The sequence below is a fragment of the Sus scrofa genome, chromosome 1 (assembly GCF_054392235.1).
Source record: "Sus scrofa isolate SSC_HxYL_T2T_F1_AM1 chromosome 1, Sscrofa_HxYL_maternal_Yorkshire_Landrace_v2.0, whole genome shotgun sequence".
NCBI lineage: Eukaryota > Metazoa > Chordata > Mammalia > Artiodactyla > Suidae > Sus > Sus scrofa.
The window spans coordinates 142044509-142065126 of record NC_139383.1 but is presented as its reverse complement, the minus strand read 5'-3'; the positions used below and the strand labels follow the sequence as shown (position 1 = coordinate 142065126).

The window sequence follows — 20618 nt, the reverse complement described above, 5'->3', positions numbered from 1 at the left end:
TTACGGCTTTGTTGCTAAAGGGAAAGGGGGAAAAAAGATAATCTCACAAAAATCTACCCACCCCCAGCTGTTTTCTTAACTTAAAAATGGGATGACATCTACCTTATTTAGGACATGAAATCATTAAGACCAAACATGACAACCTGTGAGAGCAATTTAACTTTTCCAAGTGCTACACAAAGTGTGAGGTGGTGCCAATGGGAGAATTATTAACGTCATGTTGAACCAAAGCTGTGTTCATTTCCTTCTCCTCACCACCTGGAGCAGACGCCAAGGTAGTGGGGTGCCTGAAACCTGGGGACCTATGATTTGATGACCACAGTTTCCCAGTCACCTGGACAATGGCACTGACTATCCTGGACAAAGAAACAAACGGAAATGTCCCTGAAGATCACTGTGGAAGTCATGACTGTGGCTATTGTGTTCCTGTCACAAATGATGCTGCTCAAAGAGGATAAGAGTGGGGGGAGAGGCTGCCCTGCTCTGACACTCCCATGCAAGTTCTGAGTGCTGCTCCCAGCTGTTTCCAGCTCTGTGTTTCTCGACTCTCCCCTTTGAGATCACATGTGCTCAACCACACAGCTTGGCCAGCAGAATGTGGGTGGAAGTGATGTGATGATTTTTGAGGGTAAGACAAGAGAGACAGCGAATAACTGGTTATATTGCCTTTCCCATCTGCAGAGGGAGTGGTTAACACACTGAGCTTGGGTGGGAAGGGGTTGAGGGGTTGTGTGCATACCTTACTCCTGCCTGACTAGTAACACACTGATGAGGAAATTTCATAACCTAAATAAAATGAATGAATGCGAATTAACTGAGTCCCATTTTGCTGTGCTGTGATTGCTGATGGCTGGGAAAATATGAGTAGACCAACACTAGCCCTTAAGAGACAGATATACAGCAGAAATCTTACAGGTCTAAGAAAAAATTTTTATACTCAGTGGATACATTTGTATACCCCTCTCACTATAAATATAACACATTTAGTCCACTTTTAACTAAATTAACTCACATAATTCTTTTAAGTGAATTATCTCAGTATAATTCTCCTCCTAATAAAGTATAATAATCAGAAGCAGAAAATATCCAACGCCACTCAATTCATAGCAGAGATAGATTTCCCTCCAACCCTATGTTGGAGGGACATTATTGTTTGGAAAAATTGTTTAGAACTGTGTAGCAAAAACAAGCAAAATCCCTGAAAAAGTCATCTTCTATGAGGGGGACCAGGCCATTTAAAAGAAATGGAGGTTCAAACTGACGTCTCACTTGCAAATAGAATGCTGTCTCAACCCTGGGGAGCGTGGCTCAGAGTCCTCATTCTGTACTGACTCTTCCCTTCCATCTCCACTGACTCCAGCACCCACAGGACTGATGGAGCAGCCCCACCAGCTGGGCCTCAGCACAGCTCCAATTTCCAGTGTGATAAATGGCTCTTTTCAGTGTCCTTCCCCCGTGACAGGGGAGGCACTGCCAAATGGAAATTCCCCAGGCGGAGCTTTCCAATTGGGGCCCGTGGTGGTTCTGTCTGAGGGGTGCCAGGGAGTGTACTGTGGGACCTGTGCAGATGAATGCTTGGAGACTTATTCCCAAATGGGGCTTGGGGGTGGGAGGTTCCCGGCTGATTGGCCAAGTCGCTGTATGAAAGCAGGGACAATGACAACACTGTGGGAGAAAAGATATAATAACCCCTGAAACCTGGTTGGCAGCTCTCCTTCCAGATACAACCAGGCTCAATAAATTGGTGCTGAGTGACTGAGAGTGGCATGTGACCCTGGCCTCGGCTCTGACTCTAATAAACTGTGTGACCTGGTCCACAGGCCTCCATCCCCTCATGTGGGAACGGGTCCATCTAAGAAATGAACCCAGCCACTAAGTAGTCTCTAATTTTAAAGCAAAGCTGAAGACTGTATCTTTGGGTAGGAATGGGGTGAGTGGAGTCAAGATGTCGCTTCTCTTTTTTTCTTTTTCAGCTGTGCCCATAGCCCGCGGAAGTTCCCAAGCCAGGGACTGAACCCCCACCACAGCAGCAACCTGGACTGCTGCAGTGACAATGCCAGATACTTAACTTTCTGCACCGTAAGGGAACTCCCAAGGTGTCATTTCTCCAGAAAGCATGTTGGCCAGTGAGGGTCTGCTGGCATCTAACATTCTCTCTTGCAGCAGGTGTTCTTGGGTATCTAATGAGGCGCTTCCAAGAGCAAGGACTGAGTGAGCATTGTTTATCTCTAGAATCAGGGGTGACTGCCAGGCCATGTCAGAACCATGGTAAGCATTTAGGTAAATTCTGGGCTGGACCAGTGGCACCTGATTTACTTTGAGATTTCCCTGCACTATCCAAAGCCTATCCTAGAATGAGTTAAAACTCTTACAAGACTTACCCTCATTTTTTTTTTTTTTGGAGGAAAAATTAAATTCTGGAAGCCTAGTGATTATCAGAGGTACTGTGTGTATGTGTGTGCATGTGTGTATACTTGTGTGCAAGGCATCACGTATGCCCATAGTATTGCCACGTGAGTGAGTATGGATGGGGTGAGCGAGGCTTGCAGGATGGGAGCAGAGAGCAGAGCAGGAGCAACAAATAATCCCGTGTGTCCTGGTTTCCTGACTAGTCACAGGTGATGGGAAAGCCTACCAGCACTGAGGAGGTGGACCACCTATGAATCCCTCTGCCTATTTTCAGAAATATAATATCCCAGGGAAGTCTTTCTCCGGCCCCTTGGGTACATACCGATATCCTCCGGAAGGACTTGAACTCCAGGTAGGTAAGGTGCTCTGAGAGCTCTTCTGGCTCCAGATGGTCAAAGAGCAGGGAGACTTTCCGTTTCTTGCTGGTGTTAGATTTTATCCTTTGAGTCAGTTTCCTGGACCAGTCACGGGAATTGCTTTGGTGGGGAAAAGTGAAGGGGAGAAGATAGGGAAAAAGAATAAGTCAAAACTGGTCTTTAATGCAAGTAGATCCGTTTATGTTTCCCACATGAACATACAAAGCACCGTTAGTTAATTTTCCTTGGCCAAAACAATGCCTTAACGGAGTTTCCTCAAATCATCTCTTCCTATGGCAGCAACCAGAAAGCCTTGCTGGTTTTCCATGAACCTTTTGAATGTGCCATGGGAATTGGGTAAAATGTGTCTACCTGAAGGCGATGGGAAAGACTGAGTCTGGGTGTCAGTCACAGTGTCCTGGATCCTTGGTCCGGCCCTGATATGTCTGCTTTCTCCATGCCTCCTGTGTGTTCCTTCATTTCATGAGGGTGATGGGAACTCAATCTGGTGGGAAATCTCAAAAGTAGTGGGGCAGTTTTCACGCCAGAAGAGCCCAGAGAACCATGGACAGAAGTCACATTGGGGAACTGTGTGTAGGAATGTGTGGTCACTTTGGGCAGACTTGTGGCATTTTCCTCAAATGTCCTCAGCCACTGAAATGACCAAGGAAGCTTAGCTAACCCAAGAGTGTCACCCCACCCACACTCAGTGTCTTAGAACCAATCCATGTGTTTCTTATTAAACTTTCAATTTCCTTCTCTAAAGGAAGCAAAGGGAAGTAGCAGTTTTGAAAGGTAACAGGTTGCAGCTCCGAGTTTCCCAAACTGGAACTCTAGAGAACTTTGTCTCTTGACAAAGGGGCTCTATGGTCAAATGAGTTTGGGAAATGCTACAAATTCTGCAGCCCCCTTAGCTGAAGAACTGAGATGCAGTGCAAAAGGGAAGTTCAACTCACTATTTCTCAAGGACATCCGGTCAGGCAATGCCCCACTGACTAGTTCCTAAAGAATATACTGTGGAAAGTATGGGTGGAAGGAAGTCAGCCAGGAACAAATTGGGACAAGATCAGGGTTTGAGAACTGCCCTTGAGCCCCATGTGCTGCATTTTTTAAATGTAGACATTGTTACTTCAAAAACTTCTTTTATCTTTCAAGTTATTATAATTCTAAGCGAAGAAGTACATAGAGTCCTAAATGATATGTAGATTTATTGGGGTCTCTGAAACATGATTCAGAAATCATTTCCACATGGCCATGGCGCATGAAAGCCCTCATAGTCCAGCTTCTGCTCTGCCATTAACTTAACTCTCTCTGGGACCCCAGGTGAGCCAGCCTTACTGAGCCTTAATTTCCCAGGACGTTGGATGAAATGATCTTCAGAATCTGTATCTTGGCATTTGTACTATTCCAAAATAAAGCTGCCACATTGTGAAAAGCTTAGCATACAATGAATGTGCCCTCCTCTCCCAAAGCTAGGACAGACATTTGTTTTTCCAGAGTGGGACAATCTCATAAATAAGAAATACAAGGAGTAATGTGAAATATTCCTGAGATCCTTTCCATGTTTGCAGGTTTAAGCATCTTAGAAACCCTCTGCTGGAGTTCCCGTCGTGGCGCAGTGGTTAACGAATCCGACTAGGAACCATGAGGTTGCGGGTTCGGTCCCTGCCATTGCTCAGTGGGTTGGGGATCCGGCGTTGCTGTGAGCTATGGTGTAGGTTGCAGACGTGGCTCGGATCCCGCATTGCTGTGGCTCTGGCGTAGGCAGGTGGCTACAGCTCCGATTCCACCCCTAGCCTGGGAATCTCCATATGCCGTGGGGAGCGGCCCAAGAAATAGCAAAAAGACAAAAAAAAAAAGAAAAAAGAAACCCTCTGCTGGATCCATTTGCTAACAGCTCCTTCCCCCTTTATATATTCAGGGTACCTCCAGGCATTAGCTGCTGAAGAAGCATGAATTTAGTCACTGCACCTTCAGTTTTTGCGATCTAGATAAATCTTTGTCACTATTTTATGACCTAATTTCTTTTTCAATGGGACTTTTTTCCCCCTGCTCTTGGAGAGTAATCACATACAGCATTATCACCAAGGGGCTCTTCTGCTTTCCTGGAAAAATGTCAAGCTTTTCTCTTTGGTTGGGCCAGTTGAACCTGCCTGTCTGGGACCTTCTTGGGGTGGGGAGAGCAGCTGTCACAGTGGAGCTCAAACCTCATAGAGTTGCCCAGATTGTGTTTCAGAAAGGAGGTGGTTTTGAAAGCTGAGTCAAAACCCTGACACTCACATTTGAGTTGTGTCAATCAGGCGGCTGTGGAGCTCCTCGCCATTAGCTTTTACCAACTCCTGAAACTCCTCCATGGTGTGTGCCAAGCTGGTATCCATTTTAAACATGATCCAGAATTCCGTTATCCAGTACCTACAGGGTGGGAGTTAAACAACACAACCCCAGGAGTTCCCTTTGTGGCTCAGTGGTAATGAACCCGACTAGTATCCATTAGGATGCGGGTTTGATCCCTGGCCTCGCTCAGTGGGTTAAGGATCCAGTGTTGCCATTAGCTGTTTGGTGTAGGTTGCAGATGAGGCTCTGATCCTGTGTTGCTGTGGCTGTGCTTCCATATGCTGTGGGTGTAGCCCTAAAAGCAACAAAAACAAACCCCCCCCCAAAAAAAAACCCAACCCCAAACTGAAGCCAGGGACTCACTCTTTTGTGGGTTCTTCCCACAACAAGCACTCAAAAAAAGACAGGGGATGGTTTGTCCCTCTGTATTCCTGGGAATGTAGAATGTATATTCTTCTACACACAGAGTATAAGGAGCTGGGGTGGGGGCAAGGGGAAGAGAAGAAAACCACCTGCTGACAACCCTCTGCCTCATGTGTGTCAGAGAGAATGAGAAATAAGACAACTTCAGACAAATCAAATGTCCAAAGATGGGATGATGCATCTGTATGTTACATGTTATTATATCTTAGAGTATTATATGGTCATTAAAAGTACTGTTTACAAAAAGTTTTTAATGACTAGAGAAGATTCCTATGATTTAAAGTTAAGTAAAAACTATAGGATACAAAACTTTATCTCTACTATGTGTGTGTGTATACACACACACATACACACTACTTGGAAAAAGACAAAGTAAATATACCAAAATAGGTAGGTAGCTGGATATGAGTGATTATTATTTACTAGCGTTATATATTTTTTTCTGTATTTTCAAAATATTCTAATATGAGCTACATTACTTTTCCGTTTAGGAATAAAAACAAAATAACCTCTCCCTAGTGTCACTTGATACCAAAATGCTGTAAGACTGATGAAAACATTGGCATAAAAATATTAAGCTTAGGCACATGAGAAAAAACTGACTTTTCTTTGTCGAAGAATTTCCAGTATTAACAGTTGCCCTTTCCAGTCTGCCCAGAGGTGGTGTACAGATGTTAGGAAGGGAAAGACAGGGAGGATGAGGAAAGAACTAGAGTCTCTTGCTCTTTCATTTCGCCCTACTGCACAAAGTCCCAAATGCATGCAAAAATTGTTACCTTACAAAATAGCAGATCTTCAGGCAAAGCCCTGGTGAATTCTTTGCCAAGGCATCCTTATAGGTAGGGCTGTGGTTAAGGGAAATGGAATCCTGTTACAGAAACCAAACAACTTCTCATCTTTGGAAGTATTTGCTATAACTGTCCCTTCCAGCCCCACCCCACCCCCCAAATAATTTTTTAAGAAAATGTTTTCTTAGCTCTCTGGCCATAAGATAAAACCAACTCAGTGTGTGCAGCTATATCCTTATCATGACCTGGAAGGGTAAAGATAGAGATTTTATGTAGCCCATGCTGAGATGGCTAATGGAAGAAGGCCACACCATCTCCTCTGCAGATGTAGAAATAGGAAGTCAACAGCATGGCAAGGCTCCAGCAGTTACCTGTAGGAAGTGAAGATGGGGCAAGTGACCTCTGCCCATGCTCAAGACTAGGAGTCCGAGGGAAACAACAAGCTAAAAAGAAGAGCCCCTTCTTATCTTTTCAGCAACTGATAAACAATCTGCAGTGAACTAGAAGAAAGGGAAGGAATAAACAATCAGATATACTGTCATGAAAATTAAGACAATAATAGGAAAATGAAAATCTATACCTAAAAGATATACTGATCTTACAGGCTGTAGGTCAGTAAGACAGATCTTTAGGTTGTAATGGCAAGTCAGACAAAGCCATGTGAATGATCCAAATACATCTGGAGAGATCACATTAAGGATCCATATCATTCAGAATATTCCACAAGAGTGAAGCCATCCTAAGAACATGAAAGAATAGCAAAGTTCCATCTTGTCTATATGTTTCTAGACATATATGGAAAGAACATTCATTCACTGTAAGGGTCGAAGACATGCAAAATCCAATCAAGTGATGAACCTGGGTGGTCCTACCATCTTCCACTGAGGAATCGGGCTATGTGGGCTGTGTGCCCTGCAAGACACTGCCTTTTTTCTCCTCTAAAAACTTTGCCAAGTTAACCACAATTCAGGGCTCTGTGAATTCGAACAGGGCTCCTGAGAAGAATCCATTGAGCAATCAGTAGATGTCTCGTTTAACTGAGGCTGAGCAGTCTTCTTCCAGTGGGTATGTATATTTTAACCCCTGGAAAACGTAAGACTTAAATATAGCAAAGCAAAAGACAGTCCAAATCATACTACTGATGATTTGGAATCTTTGCATTTTGAAATTTTATATATCTGTAGTGTTTAAGAGCATATCAGAATGATAGCCTTGAAACTTCAATTTGGAACATACAATTAAGAGCTCTAGACTTGTGGTTTTAAACTCAGATCTAATTAAGTTTATGCACAGCTTTGGAACATCTAAGATAATATGAGCTTTACTGTTTATAACTTTAATCTACTGAAGTTATAAAAACTATTTAGAATTCAGAAAGGCCTCTGAAGTATTTAAAAACCTAAAATATAAAATTCATAATTATATAAGTACATACCTATCAATAATTTCTGTAAATGTAGATGGATTAAATGATCCAATCAAAAGACAGAGTGGCTGAATGGATACAAAACAAGATCCACATATATGCTGCCTACAGGAGAAGAATTTCTGGTCTAAAGACACATAGACTGAAAGTTAGTGGATGAAAAAAGAAAGCCAGGGTAGCAATACTTATATCAGACAAAATAGACTTTAAAACAAAGACTGTAACAAGAGACAGAGAGGTCATTACATAATGATCAAGGGATTGATCCAAGAAAAGGATATGACAATTATAAATAAATATGTACTCCAACATAGGAGCACCTAAATAAATATGCTCCAACATAGGAGCACCTAAATACATAAGACAAATATTGACAGACATAAAGGGAGAAGCTGACAATAACCCAATAATAGTAGGTAATTTTAACACGCCCACTTTCATCATTTTTTTCACCCAATAAAAAAATGAATAAGAAAACACTGGCCTTAAATGGCACATTAGACCAGATGTACTTACTAGATATATGAGGAACAGTCCATCCAAAAGCATATACTTCTCAAGTGAAAACAGAAAATTCTTTAGGACAGATCACATGCTAGGCCACAAAATGAATCTCAGTAAATTTAAAAAAACTAAAATCATATCTAGCATTTTTTCTGACAACATTATAAAACTAGAAATCAACTATTTTTTAAAAAAACTGCTGTGAGAAAAAGAATGGGTATATATGTGTGTGTATATATATGACTGGGCCACTTTGCTGTACAGCAGAAATTGACAGAACATTGTAAATCAACTATAATAGAAAACATAAAAATCTTAAAAAACACAAAAATGTGGAGACTAAACAATATGCTACTAAACAACCAATAAGTCAGTGAAGAAATTAAGCAAGAGAAAAATATACCTAGAGACAAGTGAAAACAAAAAACGCAATGGTCCAAAATCTATGGGATGTTTATAGCAATACAAGCCTACCTCAGGAAACAAGAAAAATCTCAAAACACCTCATTTTACACCTAAAGGAACAAGAAAAAGAAGAACAAACAAAATTCAAAGTTAGTAAATGGAAAGATATCATAAAAATAAGAACAGAAATAAATGAAAGAGACTAAAAATAATAAAAAAGAGTGGTGAAGTTAAGAGCTATTTTTTTAAAAGTTAAACAAAATCAATAAACCTTTAGCCACACTCATCAAGAAAAAAACAAGGGAGAGGGCCCAAATCAATAAAATCAGAAGTGAAAAAGGAGAAGTTACAAGTGATATCACAGCAAAGATCATAAGAGGTTACCATGAACAATTATGTGCCAATAAAATGGATAATCCAGAGGAAGTGTACAAATTCCTAGAGATGTATAATCTCCCAAGACTGAACCAGGAAGAAACAGAAAGTATGAACAGACCAATTACCAGTAATGAAATTGAGCCAGTAATTTAAAAAAAAAAAAAAAACAATCGTGACAACCAAAAAGCCCGGACCAAATGGCTTCACAGGTAAATTCTACCACACATTCAGAAAAAAGTGAACACCCATTTTTCTCAAACTCTTCTAAAAAACTGCAGCAGTAGGAACACTTCCTAACTCATTCTACAAAGCTAGCATCACCCTGATACCAAAACCAGAAAAAGATATCACACACAAAAAGAAAAGTATAGGCCAATAATCACTGATAAATATATAATGAACACAGATGCAAAAATCCTCAATAAAATATTATCAAACCAAATTCAACAGTATATTGGAAGAATTATACACCATGATCAAGTGGAATTTATCCAATGCATGCAAGGATAGTTCAAGATCCACAAATCAGTCAATGTGATACACCACATTGACAAACTGAATAAAAATCATATGATCATCTCTATAGATGCAGAAAAATTATTTGAGAAACTCAACATACATTTATGACAAAAACTTTCCATGAAGTGGTATAGAAGGAACATAATTCAGAATAATAAAAGCCATATATATAAGTCCACAGCTAACATCATAATCAATGTGAAAACCTGAAAGCATTTCCTCTAAGATCAGGAATTAGACAAGAATGTCCACTATTACTACTTTTATTTAACATATACTACAAATCCCAAGTCACAGCAATCAGACAAGAAAAAAAATTAATAAAAGGAATTCAAATTTGAAAGGAAGAAGTAAATTGTCACTGTTTGCAGATGACATGATACTATACATAGAAAGTCCTAGGAGTTCCTGCTGTGGCATGGTGGGTTACACATCTGGCATTGTCTCTAGGTAGTGTGGGTTTGATCCCCAACACAGTGCAGTGGGTTAAGGATCCAGCATTACTGCAGCTGAGGTGTAGATGGCAGCTGTGGCTTGTATATGACCCCTGGCCAAGGAACTTCCAAATGCTGTAGGTGCAGCCAAAAAGAAAAAAGAAAAAAGAAGAAAAAAAGAAAAAAGAAATAGAGAAAGAAAAAAGATGCTACCAAAAAAAACTACCAGAGCTTATCAATGAATTCAGTAAAGTTGCAGGTTACAAAATTAACATATAGAAATTCATTGCATTTCTATATACTAACAAGGAATTTTCAGAAAGAGAAATTAAGAAAACAATCTGATTTACAATCAAATCAAAAAGAACAGAGTATCCAGGAATAAATCAAACTAGGGGGGCAAAAGACCCATACTTGGAAAAATTTAAGTCACTGACAAAAAAAAAAAAAATTGAAGACAACAGAAACAGATAGATATACTATGTTCATGAATTAGAATATCATTTAAATGACCATACTACCCAAGGCAATCTACAGATTCAAGGCAATTCCTATCAAAATATCAGTGGCATTTTTCACAGAACTAAAATAATTCTAAAATGTACATGAAAATGCAAAGACCTCAAATAGCCAAAACAATCTTGAGAAAGATAGAGCTGGCAGTACATGGTCTCTCACTTAAGAATATACTGCAAAGCTATAAACATCAAAACAGTATGTTATGAACACAAAAACACATAGATCAATGGAAGAGAGCCCAGAAATTAACCTTTATGGTCAATTAATCTATGACAAAGGAGTCAAGAGCACACAATGGAGAAAAGACAGTGTCTTCAATAAATGATTTTGGGGAAACTGGACAACCCCAAGAAAGAATCAAACTGGACTATGCTGTTGAACAATGCACAAAAATATATTCAAAATTGATTAAAAACTTAAATGTAAGACCTAAAACCATAAAACTTATAGAAAACATAGGTGGTATACTCTCTGACATCAGTCTTCAGAACTTTTTTTTGGATGTATCCTTAGGCAAGGGAAACAAAAGCAAAAATAAACAAATAAGACCACATCAAACTAAAGAGCTTTTCCACAGAGAAGGAAACTATCAAAAAATGAAAAGGCCACCTACTAAATGGTAAAGTTATTTGCAAATGTTACATCTGATAAGGGGTTAATATCCAACATATATGGAGAACCCATTCAACTCAACATCAAAAAAAAAATCTTTTTAAAAATTATGCAGAGGAGGTCCAGTCTTGGCTCAGCATAAATGAATTTGACTAGAATTCATGAGGGCACAAGTTTGATCCCTGTCCTTGCTCAGTGGGTTAAGGATCCTGCACTGCTGTGAGCTGTGGTGTAGGTCCACAGACACAGCTCGGATCTGGTGTTGCTATGGCTGTAGCACAGGCCAGTGACTACAGCTCTGATTTGACCCCTAGCCTTGGAACCTCCATATGCCACGGGGGTGGCCCTAAAAAGATTAAAAAAAAATTAGGCAGAGGCTCTGAATAGACATTTTGCCAAGGAAGACATACAAATGGCCAATAGGCACATAAAAAGATGCTCAACAGATGCTCTGTGGAAAACCTCTTTAGTTTGATGTGTTTATTTTTGCTTTTGTTTCCCTTGCCTAAGGAGACATCCAAAAAAAGTTATGAAGACTGAAGTCTACATCAAGAGATAAATGGGTAATATTCCACAATGGAATATTATTCAGCCATAAAAAAGAATAAAATCTTATTACTTGTGACAACATGGATGGGGCTAGAGGATACACACTAAGTGAAATAAGTCAGACAGAAACACAAATACTGTATGATTTCACTTATGTGGAATCTAAAACAACTAAACAAATGAACAAACATAACAAAACAGAGTTATAGGTACAGGGAACGAACTGGTGTTTTCCAGAGGGGGTGGGCAGTAGAGGGAGGAAAAAATGAGTGAGGAAGATTAAAAGGTAAAAAATAAATGAGTCATAGGTATAAAGTGTACAGTGTGGGGGATACAGTCAATATGTAATATCTTTGTGTAACTGGACTTATTGTGGTGATCAGCTTGAAAGGTATAGAAGTATCAAAATCAGTATGTGATGTCACAGAAACTAACAGTGTTGTAGATTGATTACACTTCAAAAACAAACAAAGTAAAAAAAAAAAGAGATGAGATTGGTGGTGACCAGAGGCAGGAGGTGGGAAGACGGGGGATTGAATGAAGGCAGTCCAGAAGGTACAAACTTGCAGTTATAAGATAAATGAGTACTAGGGATATAACATACGTCATGATAAGTATAATTAATACTGCCCTATGTTATACATGAAAGTTGCTAAGAGAGTAAATTTTAAGAATTCTCATCACATGAACCCAGTCAGTCTCCACAGGAGGGCCGAGCCCGTGGGCATGCAGATGCCAGGCACTAGGGCAGAGCCTTCAGGCCACAGCAGAGGCTGCCCCAAGCAAGCATGAGGTGGACACCTGCTTTCCCACTTGGAGAAGATGAAGCAAAGGGCATCAAGCACATGCAGGCAATAAGAGGTTCAGTTTGGGATTAGCAGGTGCAAATTAGAATATACAGGATGGATAAACAAGGTCCTACTGTAGAACCTAGAGAACTATATTTGATATCCTATGATAAACCATAATGGAAAAGAATATAAAAAAGAATGTATGTGTTGTGTGTGTATATATATATATAGTATCACCAAGTCACTTTACTATACACCAGAAATTAACACAAAATTGTAAATCAGCTACACTACAATTGTTTTTATTATTTTATTTTATTTTTTTTTGTCTTTTTAGGGCTGCACTCAATGCATATGGAGGTTCCCAGGCTTGGGATCAAATCAGAACTATAGCCTCTGGCCTACACCACAGCAACACCAGATCCTCAACCCACTGACTGAGGTCAGGGACGGAACCTGTGTCCTCATGGATGCTAGTCAGATTCGTTTCCACTGAGCCACGCTGGAAACTCCCTAAATTTTTTTTTAAAAAAGGTCTCAGGCATTTGCTGACCTGGGACAATCATTATTGTTTGCGGGAAACTTCAGGCTCCACATCTTTTCTTTCTTTCCACAGGCAGTACTGTGGCCATGAAGCCACAATGCAAAGCAGGTCGGTCTGACTGTACTTTTCAGGCAGCCGAACTATTCAATTTTTCTCTTTTAGCAGTGGAAAAACAGGAAACAATAGGAAGCCCTCTGTGCTTATTTAACAAGTAAAATGATCCATTCCAGCCTGCTGTGTTGAGAAGTTCAGTGTGGGGGAGCTGAGGATGGAGCAGAAGAGACAGACCTGTCCCAGGGGTTAGACTCTGGAGGCCCAGTTCCCAACATCACTGTACACCTGCAGAAGCTCTGACACATGGCCTACCTGATTTGTTCTTAGGAAAGTAACCATCGAGGAGGCGGGTAGCTGTGCAGGTGAGAAGCCCAGTATAGCATAGTTGCCAAAGCGAGAGACCGTGGGGTCCCAAATGAAGGCAGAGGCACAAGAATGGGGAGAGAGAAAGAGAAAAGAGTCATTGCTGAAGCAGGAACCCTGGGATTGGGTGGCAGACCCGGTGGGGTGAAGGGCAGGAGGGATGGAGAAAGCTTTGATTGCTGCTATTTTAGACCATCAGCCTGGAAACCAAAACTGAAAACACAAGGTGTGAAAGCAGAACTCAGGATAGTAGGAGTTGGGGTGGGGTGCTAGTGAGTTGAGTTTGGAGCATATGAAGACTGAGGTGTCTGCAGGACAAAGTAGTCCAAATATTAAAATGACAAGTTGTTTGGGTTAGAGAGACATGGACTTGAGAGGAACGGTCATGGAAATCCTGGTGAGAATTCACCCTGGGAGAGCAGAGTGAGCAGAAAACCAGGATGTTCTCCACTTCTGGAAGGGGTGCTCCAAGAAGAGGCTGGCCAGGAAGCTGGAGGAGGGGCTGCGGGTGGGGGAGGGGAGGCAGAGCCAGGAAGGGGCAGTTTCAGGAGCCCTGCAGGGAGTCTGGAGAGGCTTGGGGGTGGTCAACAAGGCCTCCACCGATAAACAAGGATGGAAAAAAAAGACACTAGGCTTGGCCACGAGGAGGTCACTGGTGACATCAGAGGAAAGTCTGAGTACCGGGTGGAGGCCACGGCTGGGTGAAGGAGCAAGTGGGAGTTGAGAGATTGGAGATAGTGAGTGCAGGCTATTTTAAGAGGTTTGTGCAGTACATTGCTAACCCTAACAATGGAGGGAAGGGGAGGCAGGGTGAGAGTTTATTTTTAGGTTGGGGAGATTTGAATGTGTTTTATAGGCTGAGGGTCAAGTGCCCCTGAAAGTTTAAGAGGACAGGAGAGGGGAGATGACCCCAGAGAAAGACTCTGCCAGGACCAGGCGGGAGTGAGATGGGAAGGGAGGATGATGGGACGGAGGATGACTGGTGGGGAGAGAGGACGATGAGGACGGGAAGGAGGAAGAGGAGAGGGAGGGAGGAGGACCAGAGCGAGAGGGCAGCTGGGTGGGCAGGCACCCCACACACAGTTCAGTCCTTAGAGCCGCAAATGTTCTTCACTAACGAGTATTTCATCACTGACATTGTTTAGAACTGCTGGTACATGGAGTTAATAAAAAGTAGACCAAATTCAAGACTGTCTTATTAAGGTTTTAAAATTCTCTACAGACCAGATGCCTACTATATGACCTGTGCCTTTCATTACATGGACCCCACCTAATGCTGTGCCTAAATGCCACTGGAAAAACCTCCCCTGAGGTGAGAGGCAAAGGACTTCTAAGTAGGTTGAGGGAGAAGATTGGGTCCTGATGGCTTTTATGGTTTTTTTCTGTAGGTCATTAGATGAAAAGAGAGGGTGGAGGAGAGTGGTAAAGGATTAGAACAGCTATGAAGCATGACTCAGTGCCAGGGACCTGGGCTTCGAGGTGCTAAACAGTCTCACCCCACCTACAGCCTACATTGTCATCATCAGTCATCAGGGAACAGGAGAAGGCAGCTGTTTTCTCCACCCAACTCAATTCACACCCCATATGAAGGTTAGAATCCAGCAGGGTCAGCTTGGCACGTAGTAGCCTCTCCAAATGCTATGGCACCCGGTGGATCTCTTCAGAACCTGGGGAAGGTTGAAGAATTGGACAGGAAACAGAAGGTAGTTTATCATCCAAGTCATGCTTGCATCCTTGTCAATTTACATGGGATGAATATGAGTTTTGATTAATCTAGAGGAAAAGTATTTTTCACCAGCAAGCGCTAGTGTAAAAGACCACTGGCCCGTTGATTTCTTTGACCTCTTCCTGGAGCAATTGGCATCAATAACATTGCCCCACCCAACAAAAGACACGCATACATCTATATGTACACACACACACACACACACACACACACACACACACACACAATTCCCTGAAAAGTAAACAATCAAACCACTCAGGATTATGCCAAACTGATCAAAATGAAGGCATACTTCCAATTTCAAGATACTTTGAACGAACCCCATTAGGGGATTGCCAGCCACTGCGCTAAAGGATATAGGGTGATCACTTTTTGCAGCAGTTCAGCAGAGGAAATGAGAATTCGGTGCATGGTCAGCATGACTTGTAACAGCTGGTTACTTCGACACAGGTTTCCATCTGCATCTGAAAACATAAAGAGCAGCATTTGAACAAGGGCCCAGAGAGGAGCTAGTTGGCAGGACACCTGCCAACCCCCCATCACTCAAGGGTGGAAGGCCAGAGGGCAGCTGGCAGGCACAGTGCCCTCTCCCTACGGCATCTGTAATCCCTACCCTCCTTGCTTTTCTCATCCTCCTACTGCATTCTCTCCTTCCCTAAATGCTCATTCTGATGCTCATTAATCACCCCATGTGAAAAATGGTAGAATCTTGGGAAAAGGATAAAATTTGCACCAGTACCTGTGAGCATCTGTTGAAAGCAGAAGTGGATCTAGATTTCATGGTGCCTAAAGGGCATATAAAGGAGGGGGGGGGGAGGTCCCTTCTGGGGTCAGAGTGAAAAAAAACTTATAGTCGTAATGGATTACAGTTAAAAATACCTTACTTTTGCAAATTTTATGAAAACATATGACCATATGACTACATTTCTAGGGCTGTCCCATGGTCTTGGAAGGGACTCATGCAAGTGAGGGGCCCTGAAACAAAAGCTTCCCCAGTTTTATGGGCAATGTGCTTCTGGATGGGAATAAAAGAGGAAGACGGAACAAATGTGGCTTTGGGGTATTATGGGTGGGTTACAGTATCCATGATGACTGGTATCAAAGAGCATGGTTAGTTCCTTTGTTGGGTTTTCCAAATCTTGCTGGAAATTGCATATTCCGTACACTGGCATTGAGTATAAAGACTCCCCCAGCATGGTTTTCAAAATCTTTTAAAAAATTTTTCTTTCTTTTTTTTTTGGATGTGCCTGTGGCATGGCGTAAAGTCCCAGGCCAGGGTTCCCGGGTGAATCTGCACCACAACAGTGACCTGAGCTGCAGCAGTGACAACGCTAGATCCTTAATCTGCTCAGCACCATGAATTGCATCAGCAGGCTCCCTTACCATCCAGCTTCCAGCTGGGTTCAGCCATTGGGAAACATCAGCAAGTGATAGGAAGAGAGAGAAGGGTATTTCTTTCTCCTTCCCTCCCTGCTTTGGCCCCACTTCTCTTACAGCAGCTACAGGTCTCTGCAATGAATGATCCGCTTTTTGGCCCCTTTCTCGGGGCTCCAGCTCTACTGGGATTGAACACCATTCATCTCCCTTGACCTTCTGGTGCTAAGGAGGTCATAACTTCTGGTTATGGTATCTCTTAATCCCAACTCTCATTTCTGTAAGCAGCTCTGCTCCACTGACGTGTTCTCATTTAAACAAACCATGTGAATTCTGTTCCCTGCTGGAAACTTGGACGATTCAGGGGAAAATATCAAGAATATACATGAATTGTATTATCACTTGCTAGCCTTTGAAGCACATTATACAAAAGGGGTTGTTGTTTTCATTCTTTCCAAGTGTTCCAAATGGCACATGAAGGACATAGTGCATTTGGGCTTAGGATTCAGAAGTCCTGTCTCACTCTCCGGTGATGACCTAAAGTCACAGTTCATTGAGAAAATATAAGTAGATTGACAGGATCACTCACCTTCCTATCACCAAATCCATCAACTTACCCGCATTTTGTTACTTTTACTGCTTGCCTTCCTCTGGTTACCATGGAAGGCACATTAGAGGCCAGTGCTTTCATTGAGTTCTCTGTGTCCTTTTTCTCAGGGACAATGACCCTGTCTTTGTCCACTTTCTCTCTGCCAATATCAACTCCTCTTCCCCGCCCCTGGTTCACTTCTATTGGCATTGAGACATGCCTCAGAATTTCCTATTTAAAACAAAATGAAATAAAACAAAACCCGAAACTCTCATCCTTTCTAGCTACCTCTCCATCCTGTTCCCCTTTTTAGCAAAACCTGGCATCACCTTTTCACCTCCCATTCCCTTTTAGCCATTCCATTTTGATGTCTACCTCTTATTCCACTAAATCTTTTTTTTTTTTTTTTTTTTTTTTTGTCTTTTTGCCATTTCTTTGGCTGCTCCCGCGGCATATGGAGGTTCCCAGGCTAGAGGTCTAATCAGATCTGTAGCTGCCAGCTTACACCAGAGCCACAGCAACTCGGGTTCTGAGCCACGTCTGCGACCTACACCACAGCTCACGGCAACGCTGGATTGTTAACCCACGGAGCAAGGGCAGGGACGGAACCCACAACCTCATGGTTCCTAGTCGGATTCGTTAACCGCTGCACCACGATGGGAACTCCCCACTAAATCTTTTATCTTCAAGGTCACCAACCCGGTCCATATTGCTAAATCCAAGAGTTCATCCCTCTGTCCTCATCTTACTTGATGACTCAGGTTGCATTCAACTCAACCCAAGCTGACAACTCTCTCCCTTCCTGGAACACTTTCTTCTCTTGGCTTCTACACCATCACTCTCTCAGCTTCTTTCTCTGGCTCTTGTGCTGTCTCCTTTTCCTTTGCTGAGTTTTTAAATGTCATTGTGCTCCGTGGCTTATACTCCCACTTCTTTTTTTTTTTTTTTCTAACAATTTAAACATTTTTAAACTTTAGTTTTAAATTTAAAAATTTAACTTTCTTCAAAGTAGGTGAACTCGTCCATCCCTTTGGCTAAAATGCAACCAATATGCTCATGACTGCCCAACATACATCTTCAGCCCTCAGCACAGAATCCTTACATCCAACACCCAGTTTGGCACCTCCATGCAGATATCTAATTTCAAGATTAACTCATCCAAACAAAAGTCTTAACCCCCCCTCCCCCAATGCATTTATCCTCATCTCAGGAAATGGCACCACCAACCACCCTCTCAGTTACCCAAACAAAAGACCCAGGAGTCATCTTTCCTTTCTCGCTTCTCCTCCCTCCAATCGATTAGCAAGACTACTTTCAAACTATATCTCAAACCTCTCCGTCCTCCCCGACCTTTGCCAGCACACTAGTGGTAGCCATGACCAAGATGACTAATTGGCCTCCCTGCTTTCACTCTTGTCCCTCCACCCACCATCCATTCTACATGGCCACCAGGGGGGAACTTCTAAAGCCCATCAATCAGGCCATGTGCTCAATGCACTTTCGTGGATTCCACTGTACTTGTACTAAAACAGCAGTTCCTTACTGTGGCCCACAGAGCTCGATATGTTCTGCCCCCCTTAAATCTCTCGCATCATTTCCTACCACGTGAATCCGCTCTACACCATTATTTATACCTCAAACCCTCCGAGCTTATTCCCACCTCGTTGCCTTTGTGTTGGTTATTTCCCTCAATGTGGTCTTTCTTCCCTTGGCATGTTCATGCTGTTTATGGCTCAGTTTCAATGTCACATTCTCAGAAAGTTCCTCCATTTAAATTACCAAAGGCAGCCATGACCCAGACGAAGTTTCTTCACATTACTTATCAGTGATCTGCAGTTACCATTTCTATTTAATTTTTAGTTTCTGGGTCTCTGCTAGAGTATCAGCTTCATGAGATTTGACCTTGTCTGTTTTTTTCCACAACCATATCTCCAGGGTCTAAGACAGTGCTGACACATGATAGTTACTCATCAAAACATTTGCCAAGTAAATAAGTGAACTATACCAAAGAGGAGACACCTTAACTTTCCATGTATCTTTGGATATTGAGTTTGCTTTCTTCACTAGCTATTTTATTAATGATATATAATATACACACTTTGTTTCTTTTATAAACTGTGTCCAAGAAGAAAAGTTACAGTCTGATAAATCATTTTAATGAAGTATTCATCTAGCCTATAATAGTTTGTAAATCTTTGATTGATTCTAAGCTTTCTCTCTGGTAATGTACAGTTAGTACCACTATCTCTATGTTTTCTGGCCCACATCATTTCTGTCTTTACACATAACTTCTCTAATATTTATCTCCTGCTTCAAAAATCCTACAAAACAAAACCACCCCAAAATTCAGATACTGAAAACAGTAATCTTTTTTTTTTCTCAAGTGTCTGTGAGTTGGCTGTGGGTGGCTGCTACGGGCTAGCTTTGCTAGGGATCTAGCCCTACACACTTTCCTGGACCTGTGGGCTAGCCAGGGTATATTCTTCTCATGGTGATGGCAGGGCACTGGCAGGCAACTGGAAATGTCCACAGCCTCATAAGCCTAGCCTTGGAACTGGCATGCTGTCACTTCTGCTTTATACCACTGGCCCAAGAAAGCCACTGCTGAAAATCTCAAGTCAAAGGGAAGAAACTTCAAGGCCACATGGAAAAGAACACAGATTCAGAGAAAGTAAAATCTGGTGGGGGTTGGAGGGCAATAATGTAATCAAATCTACCTCAATTATGGGGATGTAAATTTTCCAGTTCAGCATTGGACAATACAGTTTTTATAATGCACCTTTCCTCACCAAAGTAGTAGTGTTCACATTTGCATATGCTATGGTAAAAAGCAGGAGAAGCCGAAATATATTTGTAGGATATGCAATAGGACATTCATAGGAGCTGTGGACACAGTCACATACTTATTCAATATGGACAGAACCTAAGACCTGCAGACTCAGCTGTTCTTTGTGGCTGGCTATATAGTACTTATATATTTGGGAAGGGGGCTTAGATTTATCTTAGGAAGATGAAAGCCAAGTCACAAAGGGAAGGATTCAAGGAACCAAATACATTTACCGTGGAGAAGACTTAGGAGATTAAAATAATCTTCAAATATTTGCATTGTTATTTGTGGGAGAAGGTTTAGACTTGCTCTGTGGGGCCAGAAATGGCAGAACCAGAGAGGATGAATAGAAAAAGTTATAGAAAAGAGAGCTGGGCACAACACGTGGAAGAAAATTCTAACCATTAACACTGCCCAACAATCAAAGCATTCCATCACAGAAGTATTCAAGACAAGGCTGTGTCAATTACAATTATTGTAATTGACGCAGCACCTATTACTTACTGAATTCCTTCTAATTATTTATTTTATTATTTTTAATGGCCACAACCATGGCATATGGAAGTTCCTGAGTGAGGGGTCGAATTGGAGCTGCAGCTGCAGGCCTAGACCACAGGCACAGTAACTCCAGATCTGAGCCAAATCTGCGACCTACCCTACAGCTTACAGCAGTGCTGGATCCTTAGCCCACTGT

The 20618-nt window shown here is 41.9% G+C and overlaps 1 protein-coding gene across 19 annotated transcripts in view; it reads right to left on the bottom strand.

The window, feature by feature from the left end:
* RASGRP1 (RAS guanyl releasing protein 1) overlaps positions 1-20618 on the bottom strand; it is a 977163-nt gene that overhangs the window by 28036 nt on the left and 928509 nt on the right. For 2 of the 19 annotated variants that reach the window (XM_084973900.1, XM_084973883.1), the window contains exons 3-6: positions 15444-15598; positions 6299-6354; positions 5046-5177; positions 2732-2885 (exon numbers count right to left, since the gene is read on the bottom strand). In XM_084973900.1, the coding sequence (XP_084830026.1) occupies positions 2732-2885; positions 5046-5152 (261 nt within the window). In that variant the 5' untranslated portion in view covers positions 5153-5177; positions 6299-6354; positions 15444-15598. Of the gene's footprint in view, positions 1-2731; positions 2886-5045; positions 5178-6298; positions 6391-6681; positions 6811-6890; positions 7050-7745; positions 8118-8252; positions 8756-13357; positions 14562-14904; positions 15599-20618 lie in introns of those variants that run through there. The other 17 variants (XM_013993196.3, XM_003121603.5, XM_084973898.1 and 14 more) reach the window with 16 other exon arrangements.